Source organism: Phyllostomus hastatus, unplaced genomic scaffold, assembly GCF_019186645.2.
Source record: "Phyllostomus hastatus isolate PE091 unplaced genomic scaffold, TTU_PhHast_1.1 phas_scaffold_755, whole genome shotgun sequence".
NCBI classification, from domain to species: domain Eukaryota; kingdom Metazoa; phylum Chordata; class Mammalia; order Chiroptera; family Phyllostomidae; genus Phyllostomus; species Phyllostomus hastatus.
Window position 1 is genome coordinate 6,973,769 of NW_025334039.1, and position 12,389 is coordinate 6,986,157.

General features: G+C 37.8%; 1 protein-coding gene and 1 non-coding gene across 2 annotated transcripts; both read right to left on the reverse strand.

Moving 5' to 3' along the window:
- Positions 1–825: 825 nt before the first annotated feature.
- SPIC (Spi-C transcription factor) lies at positions 826–11,961 on the reverse strand. Its single transcript, XM_045826336.1, has 6 exons — positions 11,849–11,961; positions 10,448–10,473; positions 9,039–9,132; positions 8,270–8,388; positions 5,955–6,063; positions 826–2,590 (listed from the first exon to the last, which is right to left on the reverse strand). Exons 2-6 carry the CDS (start codon positions 10,448–10,450, stop codon positions 2,157–2,159), a joined length of 759 nt encoding a protein of 252 aa, XP_045682292.1. The 5' UTR covers positions 10,451–10,473; positions 11,849–11,961; the 3' UTR covers positions 826–2,156.
- On the reverse strand, positions 10,226–10,417 carry LOC123810770. Its single transcript, XR_006784321.1, has one exon. It is a non-coding gene; the product is annotated as a U2 spliceosomal RNA (small nuclear RNA).
- Positions 11,962–12,389: the final 428 nt, after the last annotated feature.

Genomic DNA, 12,389 nt, shown 5'->3' on the forward strand with positions numbered 1-12,389 from the left:
CTGTGACACTTTGGTTCACAGCCTGCGCTCAATCCACTGAGCTACACCAGCCAGGCCTGGTAGGTGCATTTTGAATAAAAGACAGAGCCAAAGTTTCTGCCCAAGAGGAAGCAACTCTGTATAGCACTAAGAAAAAGCTGGAACTGAGTGGGGGATTCTGGGAGAATTGTCCAGATGGGCCCCTCAGCTGGTATTGGATATAGGAGGGACTATATGGAGAATTGCATTAAGTCATTGACTAAATGATTTGTGTTATAAACTGTCTTCACCAGTTTTTCCTCTTTGCAATCTGGTAAAATGTATGTTGTTAATATTTTATAAAACATTTTCTTGGTAGGAGAATGAGTGTAATTGCTCTGTCATACTTTAATGTTAGCACTAACTGAAACTGTCTTAGTCTGTTCAGATTGCTGTAGTAGAACACCATAAACTAGATGGCTTATAAACAAGATTATTTTTTTCATAATTCAGGAGGCTGGGAAGCCCACGATCGAGATGCCAGAGCATTCAGTGTCTGGCGAGAGCCCGTTCCTGGTTCAAGATGGCCATTTGCATCTTCACATGGTGGAAAGAGAAAGAGCTCTCTGGGGATCTTTTATAAGGACACTGAGCCCATTCATAAAGGACCCCCCCCTCATGACCTAATCACCTCCCAAAGACCCCACCTCCAAATACCATCACACTGGACATAGGTTTCAACATGAATTTTGGGGGTGTACACATCAGTTCATAACAGAAGCCCGGACTACATGTGGAGATGGCCAATATCAAGTTAGCCTCCATTTAGTCATTTTATCTGCCACTTTTAAAGAATGTTCTACTAAATTCATTGAAATAACATTTAATCACATATATAAACTTCAGGTGTACGTTATATCTGTATGCTCAGTTGTGTGCTCACCAGTTGTTTCCTTCTGTTACCATATATTTGATCCTCTTTACCGTGTCCTCTCCCTGACTCCTTCCCTTCTGACAACCTATGTGTTTGATTGTTCGTCTGTTGCTTGTTTTATAACCCACATATGTTCTTCTTAAGAGGCCCTGGGAAGGAAGGCCACCTGGACACAAAGAAAAAAGAGGTGAGAGGGAATGCTACAAACTGAATAGGACTCTTGACCTGGATGAAAACAGCCCATGTAGTCTGGGAAGCTCTGTGGCACATGCAAGAACCTACCAAACAGGAAGAAAAAAAAGTATGTCTTCCCAGGGTTCCTTTTGGACTGTAGAGATGAAACCATCGTTTTCAAGTCAGACTGACTAAATTCTGGTTTCTCTCTGGGCATATTATTTGCTAGTTTCTATCATTTATCAAACTCTCTTTTTTTTTTCTTCCAACTACTCCAGTTGGGTCTCAGCTGGGCTAGTTCAAGGGGAAAAGGAGATCAGGTTACAAGGTTGGGCCAGTTAGCTAACAGGGCAAGAGCACCTCCCTGTGGCTGAGTGGCAGGAGAGCAAGAAACGTTAGCTTCTGGATCTACCCTAGGGAGGAGAAATCCAAGGCAATAATTTGTGGAAGATATAAACTTTAAGTGGTATTTTCCTTAGACCTTCTTTTCTTTGGCACCCAGGGTTACAGGCCATGAGGTCCGAGTGCAGAGAAAATATAAGTTCACAATAGCTGCTGAAGATTGTAAAGCCATTACATGTGTTTTGGAATGAAATAAACACTATCATCACAATTGGTATTTGTTTTGTTGCTAAGGCCATCAGATATGTTAGTCATTTTTTGGGGTATGGCAGGAAAATAATGTTTAAATGAGTATATAAATCAAAGCCTCTCTACTGGTATTGTTAATCTAGAAGAAAGTATTGCACAGATAATAGTAAGGGCAAGGACATTTAGTCCAGGCATTCAAATGGGACTGAATCATTTTAACATGGTTCACTGGTGGAATATCTCACCAAGTTACTATAGATTATATGCTACTTAATAAAAAATAGCCATGATAAAGTTTTTTTCTCTTCAGCATTTGCTTTAAGAGAAAAATTCTGAAATTTGTAGGGATTTCTTTTTAATTTAATTTTACTTTTATTGACTTTATTCAGATGACATTGAATAATAAAATTATTTAGGTTTCAAGTGTACAATTCTATCATGCATCATCTGTATTGCCTGTTCAGGCATTTCTGATGTCAGGAAGTCATAATATGTAAGACTACATTTCACAATTAGGGTAACTTAGCTCATGATAACTGGCATATGCATAATTATAATTTGCATTCCAGTTACTTAAACTTAGATATTCTTGGTCAGGTTGAACATACTGTGAGTAAAAGATCTCTTTTTCCAACAGATGAGGTGGAGAGAGTCTTTGGAGAATGGCCTCATTGAACTGGTAAGTTAGTTTTCTTCGGATTTTGGTGATTTCCCCAGTTCTTCCATAATTCCTCAGTGCTCTGGCCATTTTCTGGTACGTCATGGTCTTCCGGTTGCCTTTTCTTTTCCCCCAAAGTTGGGCAAGTTTTTCTTTGTTTTTTGATATAAACTGAAAGATGCCTTTACTTTTATCTACCCACTGAATACAACATGCCATCTCGGGATTACACAGGGATTCGTAAAGGTATTCGAACAGTCGGAGCTTCTTCCTGCCTAAAAAAAAAAAAAAACAATGGGGAAGACACAATGTTATACTCCACTCATTATGGCATCAAGACACATCTGCAGGAGAGGTCTGTTGAGTGACCACAGAGTGGAAAGCTGCCCTGGAAGTGGTGTTCCTCCTCCTCTGGTGTTCCACCCCTTTAGGGGTGCCTTTATGGCATCATTTTATGGGACTTGAAAGTCAAGGGTCTATTTGACCTATTGAAGTTTCAACTGGAGCTTTCTCTGTCAGAGAATTTGCCCAAAATTTTGTACCATCTTTCAATGAAAAAGGGAAACCAGGAGCTTCTTTACCAGAGTTTCCCATTTGTCCTGCGGTCTTTCTTTCCAGTTAAATCTTAACTAGTAGTTTTATGTCATATGTTCAACTTTCTACAAGCCAACAAAACTAAGCAAAATGGATGGCAAACGTTTACTGGTTTTAAAAGAGAACCCTAAAAAGCCATGTACAGAAAGTAAGTTATTTGAAGGTCTTGATTCAAATGAGTTAAGTCAAATGAAGTAAGGAGTATGACTCCATTTTGTAAAATGCAAAACCCTATGCAAATCTAAGTGAAACCAATAACAAAGACAGGTAAAAATGTGAACTCTGGGTCTATTATTTCTCAAAAAATCAAGTATAGAAAAAACTGGAGTGGAAAATGCCAAAATATGTTCATGACATTTTGACATTGCTTATGAGTGATGGCAATGACCATGGGCATTGTGATATTTTTCATTGCTGTTACACAAGGCGCCACTACCAGAGTTCTTATCTCTTTAGGAACACAGTCCTTTAGATTTCAGAATAACTCAGCAGGGAACTTTGAGAAAAGTTGTTGTTTTTGTTTGTTTGTTTTTTATTGGACTTCATTAGCTGAAGAGAGAGCGAAGGTGATAGCCCATGTGGTGACTCCTGAATTGGCCTGTTAATGCCATGCCTCACCAGCTCTTTCAGGAGCTAAAAAAATCCATGGCCAAATTCCATTTCCCCCTTGAGAAAGTAGCATAGTGGATTCCAAAACTGCTTTAAATAGCCTTTGGGGAGTAATCCTCTTGCATCAGTCATCATTCATCCAAAAACCTCAAAGGTTTTGACAAAGATTATCTTTTGCATTAAATTATTTTGAGTTTATGAATTGAGAAATGAAAGGGACTTACCAAAAACACATCATGAATTAAAGTCACAACCTTAAACAAACTCTCTGCCTGTCAGCCAGTGGTCAAGTCAATTATAATGGATCCTCATCTTTTTTTAACAAAACGTTTAAATTTTTATATTTTAAAAGATAAAAGTGCACTGGCTGGCGTAGCTCAGTGGATTGAGTGCGGGCAGTGAACCAAAGCATCACAGGTTCGATTCCCAGTTAGGGCACATGCCTGGGTTGCAGGCCATGGCCCCCAGCAACCGCACATTGATGATTCTCTTTCTCCCTCCCTTCCCTCTCTAAAAATAAATAAATAAAATCTTTAAAAAAAGTTAAATGCATCTGTTATTAAAAAAAGATAAAAGCATTATATGCTTATAGCAAATGACTAAAACAGAAGCATAAAGTGAAAATAAAAGTGCTAGTCTAACCTACATAGTTCTAGAAAGTGTTTCTTATTTTTTGCCCATATGAACATATGCATATTCTTTAAAAATTACAAATGGTATACTCTTTTGCACTTTTTAAAACAAATGATGTATCATAAATTAAATCATAGGACAATACAGTGATTAACTATAGGTAGAGGAAATAACTAAACCATTGACAATAATTACTTCTGGGGCATAACATGGGAAGAGAGAAGGAACACTTTCACTCTTTAAAATTAGTGTTATTACTTTTCAATTATGGAATTTAAAAAGATTAAAACCCAAAAAGTAAATGTATTTTAGAGTTCTTTCCCTATCAATATATAAGGTACATCTTCATGACTTTCAATAGCTATGTATGTTCTACTTTATGCATGTACTTTTTCTCCCAGTAATGAATTTCCAAATTACTGTTTTATCCTGGTTCAAATGTATCTCTATTTCAGGTGGAAGATAAACCTCTAAACAGAAAATTGTGAATGATATGTCTCCTAACAGCAAATCTCTACAACAAAAATATCAATGAAAAAATAAAGGCTTCACGCCCTGGAGTGAGTGAGTGAGTTATTTAACAAAACTGAGTGACAAGCTAAGCTCCTTATATTAACTTACTACCACAGCTAAATATTTAATACTAATATTCCATGATACAAACTTATTTTTCTGTGTCATTTTTTGTACATTATTCTTCACTGAGTTAGAACATCACTGCATATTTAGAATTGTAGGACCCAGTATACTGTTTTCAGGAACAAAATTAGTTTTCAAAAAAAATATTCACTTAAAATAATTTTAAGTAACTATGATCAAGTATCATTTTAAAACTTGCATTGTAGAATTTAGATGCACCTTATATACAATGAATATGATGGGCGAGTTGCCATTTTTTTACTCTCACAAACAACATTTACTTATGTATGTATGTGTATGTACACACTCATGCATCTATGGTAGTTTGAGAAATTATCCACAGTACCAGGCTATGAATATAGTGCTTTACAAGGGTTTCCTCATTTAATTTTTACACTACCCTTATAGTGTCTGTACAATTAATATTACGTTTTTTGAATAAGAAACCTGTGGTGCAGAAGGTTAAGTGATTTGCCTAGGTTCACACAATTAACCCAGAGCTCACCATCAACCACTGAGTTACATAGTCCCTTAAAGTCAAAAGATATGAGCACTTAAAATTTTTTTCTTTTTTTTTTTAGCGCTTAAAACTTTGATAGACTTTTGAGAGGTGTTGTCAAATTGCCTTATAAGACTTTGGAATAATTTACAACCCCTTCAATAGTGTGTGTGAATGTGTGTGGCTCACATCTTAGCCATCAGAGGCTACTTTGGCCCATCTGTAAGGTGAGATCATCATCCTCTTAACTTATAAAATCAGGGTTTAACATTTATAAAACATGAAACTATTATGGAAATTTTTTTTTGCAGAAAACTTAATAGAGAAGATGATTTCTATCCTGAGGGTTTCACACTTGGAATAAGATTGTTAAAATAACTTGTGAAAAGTTTTCTCCTTCTATACCTAAAATATAAATTACACACATTATTAATTTATTTGAGCTAAGCGGACACTTTGCGGCTTCATAATATCTCTATGAATAAGAAGGCTCACCCAAGATGAAAAGCTTAGTGTGCTTCAGTCTGTCTGAGCTAAATGATGCTCGACTGTGATTAGAGAATATTTTGCAATACAATTCCAAACTTATATATGAAATCCCCTTAAAGCCACTTTGAGGGAGACGGTGTTCTTTTACCTACAGAAAGAGAGGTAGATCCATGTACCTTTCACTCCTTTTTGCTGGAGAACAGGAGGTTGTACCAGCTGGTTTTCAGGGATGTTCTGCAGAGACTGATGGGTATTTCCTTCAAAATAGAGGTCCGAAGCACTGTTCTGTACAAACAATGCAGCAGGGTGTTAAGTGGGACTTTCCATGTGGCTCCTAGTTAGTGGCTCAAGTCAAAGGCTGGGGGCAAAAATAGTGCTAAACATCTCCCAAATTCTAAAAAGCACTATACCCTCAACTGCAGCCAATTATCTCCCAGAACAGAACTAGCATACACAGAGAGGACCGAGAGATAGAGGGTCATCTTTGGGTTTGTGAGGAATTACATATTTTCTTCCCTTTATGAGAACAGACAGGAGATGGCTTCCCTCCTTTCCCCTAAAAACACCCAGTGAGCAAAAGAGATCTGAAAGAATCATGAATAGAAATGGAGGTGTCAGCAAAAAGGGAAGATGAGCTTTCATTCCTGCTTTGGATGCTCATCCAGGCAAGAGGAGATTAGAGGAGAAAGATGTCAGCCAGAGGAGAGCAGAGCCAAGAGAGGGACAGCAGGCAATAGCCTGAGCTTCTACCATTACATATGACAAGGATGTGTGGGTCTCCGGGGGTTAATTACACACCATGCAAGGGGTTGAGCTCGAGCCATCTTACCACACCACACACGAGAGGGCTGCCCAAAAGGCAAGGACTTCCCAACCACAACAGGCAGTATGGTGTATGTACGCCAGGGTGTGGGAATTGAATGGAAGCAGGGTTGCCAGATTTAGCAGATGGAAATATTGGGCATCCTGTATTTTACCTGGCAACCCTAAGTGGAGGCAGAAGAGCTTAAGCTGGAACCCAAAACTCCCTCTTTAAAGAAATGTCTCACGAAAAGGTCATGACAGAACAATTTACAGGATCAGAAAAAGGACTTTTTTCATAGCATGGTTGCAGCTAGTGACTGAAGAAAAATTACATTTCCTATGTATATCCCACCACATTAAGGTGACTTTAATAAAACGAATACATTAAGAAAACAATGTAAAAGAGCATGTGAGTGGAGAGATAGATGGAGGGGCATCTCCTTTTGCAGGAGTCTACTGAAATATGAATTAATCGGCCCACTACATGTAGCTAGCTCTGAGCTTGAGGGGTGAGGAATAGAGCAAGTTGAGATAAAATTGTAGGTAAAGCCAGAGCAGGGGATATGTAGGCCTCTGCCCTCTGGCTTTTAGGAAACTATCATAACTTTTTTTTTTTTTTTTTTGCAATTTTCCAGATGGACCAAGGAGAAGCAGTGATGTTAGAACTTTGAAAAAGCCTCTTCTTTTTTTAAAGACTTTATTTATTTGTTTCTAGATAGAGAGGAAGGGAGGGAGAAAGAGAAAGAAAAACACCAATCAGTTGCCTCTCCTATGTGCCCTGTCTGGGCAAACCCGCAACCCAAGCACATGCCTCGACAGGGAATTGAACCAGCAACCTTATTTATTTATATTTTTTTAATATAGTTTATTGACTATGCTATTACAGTTGTCCCATTACCTCCTCTTAATTCCCCTCCACCCTGCCCACCCACATTCCCTCCTTTAGTTCATGTCCATGTGTCATAAATTCTTTAGCTTCTACATTTCCCATACTATTCTTGCCCTCCCCCTGTCTATTTTCTACCTACCATCTATGCTACTTATTCTCTGTACCTTTTCCCCCCCTCTCCTCCTCCCACTCCCCTGTTGCTAACCCTCCATGTGATCTCCATTTCTGTGGTTCTGTTCCTGTTCTAGTTGTTTGGTTTCTTTTTATTTTTGTTTTAGATGTGGTTGTTAATAATTGTGAGTTTGCTGTCATTCTACTATACATGTTTTTTTATCTTCTTTTTCTTAGATAAGTCCCTTCTAACATTTCATAAAATAAGGGCTTGGTGATGATGAACTTTAACTTGACCTTATCTGAGAAGCACTTTACCTGCCCTTGCATTCTAAATGAAAGCTTTGAACCAGCAACCTTTTAGATTGCAGGAGGATGCCCAACCCACTAAGTCACACCAGTCGGGGGGGGGGAGCCTCCTCTTAAATAGAAGTCATTCAAACTAGTCTCCAGCTGGGGGAAGAGCAATGACAAAGGGCAGTTTCCTTCTTCACTGCATTGCCAATCATCACCCACATTGACTATCAAATTCACACCATGGATGGTGGCCATGAATAAACCTTTTCCCAGGCAGTGCTGTGTTTAAGCTGGGTTTCAGCGAGCACATGCCAAGTGCCAAGTGGAAGGCTGGAGCAAATAGGAAATTTGCCTGTTCCTGAGGGAGAGTCTCCTGGTACGTATACTCACTATTACTGTTCTCCAGCTGTAGACAGGTTCCTCTGTAGGCAGCATACTGTAGTAGCTGGAATTTCCTCTGGCATGGGCGTGGGGACAGTGGTTGATGAGACTCAAGTAATTTTTGTAATCTAAATTAAAAGCAGAAAGAAAGTGAAAAAGTGAAAGTTTATTTTCGTGTGTGCTCATATATGCAATCGCTCCCACTGTGTTCTTTTATCACTTTGCGTTTCCCTGTGGTGCTTGTTGTGTTATACTGATATTACAGATATTCTTTTACATATTCCATTTTTTCTGCTAGAGTACACACTCCTTGCAGGTCAAGAGCCCATCATTTCTTTTATCTTAGAACTTCCTGCAATACCCTGTGTAGATTCGACTGTCAAAATGTCTACATCTCACCTGGACTGTACATCTAAAATATCTGTAGGATAATGGGTAGGAGGGAATACTTACTCCTCTAGATGGATGGGTGGAAGATCTTTAAGATAAGTCAGAATAGCTGAAACGCCCTTTCTGAACAGTAAAAATCATCTGTCTATTGAATAAGTAAATATCAACCAGATATACTTAATAGCAGATAGTTATAGGTTTTAGTATTCTTGTATGGAACATCATTCTCTATATTTTATGTCAGATTTTGGATTTATTTAGGCTAGGGAACCCTGGATGCATGCTTTGGGTGAAAATGGTCATTTCTTTTCTGATCATTTTCTTATCGTACACGTGTATGTTACCAACAAGCCATCTGGTGTAAGAGCAGAAGGGGCTGACATTTTACCTGTGGGGTATTGCAGATCTCCAGCTGAATGTTGCCTCAGTACCTCAAAAGCATCTTCAAACGCTTGACCCAGCTTATCTTGTTCAACACAAGCCTGTTAGAACAATGACGGAACTCTGGAGTCGGGGAATTACCAATTAAATATAATTTTCCTGATAGAAAGGAGGGTTGCTCAACCATGGCACTACTGACATTTTAAGTTGGTTAAGTCTCAGTTGTGGGGGTGCTGTCCTGGGCATTATAGGGTGTTTAGCAGCCTCTGCCCTCTGACTCCTCACTAGATGCCAGTAGTGCTCCAATAGTTGTGACAGCAATAAGTATCTCAAATACATTCAAATATACCCTGAGACAAAATTGATCCTGGTTGAGATCTATGGCTAATACTGGTATTCATTCTACAGTATAGGGCTTAACATTCTTGTAAAATTTTAGCAAGAAGTTGTATAGGTGGAGACTGATTTGGAAAAGGGAGCCCTGGCTGGTGTGGCTAAGTAGATTGAATGCCCGCCGGCCTGCGAACCAAAAGGTCGCAGATTCAATTCCCAGTGAGGGCACATGTCAGGGTGGCAGGCCACGTCTCCAGTAGGGGGCGCTCAAGATGCAACCACACATTGATGTTTCTCTCCCTGTTTCTCCCTCCCTTCCCCCTCTCGAAAAAGAAATAAAATTTTTAGAAAAGAAAACAGAAAAGGAGATCAAGAAATTATCTTTAATCAGACAGAATCTGAATTGTAACTACTCAACAAAATGAACAAGCAAGCAAAGTCTAGCCAAAGACACTGAAATTGAGAACAGGCTGACAGTGATCAGAAGGGAGAGGGAAGGGGATAAGGGGGGAAAAGGGTGAAAGGTTTACAGGAACAATTATAAAGGACACAATGGGCAAAAACTAGGGCGGGTGGAAATGGGGGAGGGAGGCGGGGAGGGCTGGGGCTGTGGGGATGGGTGGGAGCAAAAGGCAGAAAACTGCTTGAAAAACAATAAAACAATTGTAATAAAAAAGGAAAAAAATAAAAAGACACTGTAGAAGAAAAAATAATAAATGCATTGAGACATGTAATTACACACAAAAATGAAATGCTCTTATTTTCAAAAGCGTGTCTCTAAGACTTAAAATGGAACTGTTTTGCAAACTATTTCATACTGTAATTAATCTGATATAGAGGATGAATAAGGAAACCCTTTTTTTCTCTTTTACTGTTCCCGGAGGTACTGCAATACCCAGTCGGTGCGCAGAATGGAGTGAGCAAGCTCCTAATTCTGTCTCCCGGCTCCAAAAATCCATTTAGTATAATGTCCTTGAGTAAAGGGTGTATCAGATAATACACTAATACAAACACATACTACCCTCGATCTTCACCAAAAGGCCAAGAAGTGATGAATAAGGAAATTTTTAAATGACAACTTACCATACTTCATTAATGAATTGACAATCCTGAAAAAGATTAATATTTAAAAAACAAAATCAGTGTCTCTACTCAATTTGCCTCTGAATTAAGAGACCTTACTCAAAATATTTTCTAAAAATGTCTTATATAAACCAAAATTACCATCTGAATCCTATTTGATGAGTACGAATTTTATTTCTACAAAATTTTCTACTAACATTTTTGGCTTTTCTACCATTACAAAACTTCTTATAATTTAAAAAGCTAAATAGAGTTAATTACCTAAAATACTTGACTTACAGGAATATATTTAAATATTTCAAAATGTTGGAAATCAAAATTCTTTTTCTGTAGCATAGTTATTTGTTTATAGCAATGATTTTTTTTAAAAATTCTTTTAAAAAACATTTCTGATGCTAAATAGCTTTCAGAGAATTTGGTGAAAAGCATGCTTTTTCTCTCATGAAATGTATATACATTACAAATAAAATATACCCTTGGAGACACATTCACGGACTTTCTAAAATCCTGAGTTAAAAACCCTGGTCTATAATTTTATATTATCTACTTTCTTATCTCTGTAAGTAATTTAGCTTTTGTTTTAAATAAACAATTATCACATAGACTCAACAATAAATTTTTTTTTAATCTACCTTCTCTAAAACTACACACATAATTTCATATAACAAGAAAGAGCATGTACATGGTGGATCTCACATTGTCTATCATTTAGCATACCAAAACATTGTTTATACAAGTTCTTACATTTATTTTGCGAGCACAACGAGCTTACTCTAATATTTAACACTGCATAATGCAATGAGATGACATGATCTAATGCTGTTATTATACAAACCCATGACACATCAGTTTGTCAAATGTCTAAATTCTATTCGGCTCTTTGAAATCCCTCTATCATGTCAGTTGAAAGAGAACATGAAAAGAAAATCCATAAAAAAGGTAACTATGTGAGGTGATGGACGTGTTAACTAGTCTTACTGTGGTGATCATTTCCTAATATATGCTCATGTCAAATCATCAAGTTGTACGCCTTAAACTTATACAATATTATATATCAATTATACCTCAATAAAGCTGGGGAAAAGCTATTTTTAAAAAGCCATGTCAGTCACTTTTAATCAACTATGCCTTGACTGATAAGCACCAAAACAAATATATGAGTGTTGTTCTTTGAATACTTAAATGAAGCTACTCTTTTGACTAAAATACCCCCAAAACTATCGCAACTCTTAAGAGTAGCAAGCTCAAAGGGAATAAAGAATTTGAAAACGTATTGATCACTCTCAACTACTTAATATTTCTTGAATCAGAACAGCAGTCAATGAAAAGCACTCATTAGACCAATGGAGGAAATTAATAATTTTTACAAGGTATTTTGAAAAGCATAAGCTCAATACTTACCAGGAAGACACTTCAACCCTTTACAAAAATGTTTCATTAATATCAGAATCGTTAAGACAGAACTGTCAAGAACTCACTGACAAAGTTGCATTAAATAGCTGTTTTTAAGGAAGTGCTACAAAAGGGGATTTTTTTTAAAAGATACAGTGCCTTCATAATCTCTATTTCATGCTACGGCCAGTAGGCCTCAGGGGCTATTATTTTGAAGAGATGTGGAATAGTTTGTATCCTATGGGCCAAAAGCATTAGAACAAACCCCATGAAACCCCCACCCAGCCTACTTTGCAGCCTGGCAGGCCGGCAGAGCCTTAGAAACAATGCTTGTCCACCTTCTCTCGTTTTATTCCCATTACTTCCCCCCTGATTCCGGACCTTATGTTGCCTTACTTATTTCAACTATTAACAGCTTTCATTCTGAGCTTTTCAAATCGGCCTCTTCAATCTTCTTTACTCATACTGTCGTTTGCTCATCATCTTACTCCGTGATCACAAAGGCATGAGCCCTCCTCGCCCTGGCGTTCAGGCCTTAGTCTTCATTCCA

Excerpts from the sequence above, each read along its gene's own strand:
- SPIC (XM_045826336.1), bottom strand. Across the intron at positions 6,064-8,269 it reads ACAGCTGGAGAACAGTAATA|AACAGTGCTTCGGACCTCTA; the intron begins GTGAGTATACGT and ends TTGTTTGTACAG. Across the intron at positions 2,591-5,954 it reads CCAGCAAAAAGGAGTGAAAG|GCAGGAAGAAGCTCCGACTG; the intron begins GTACATGGATCT and ends TTTTTTTTTTAG.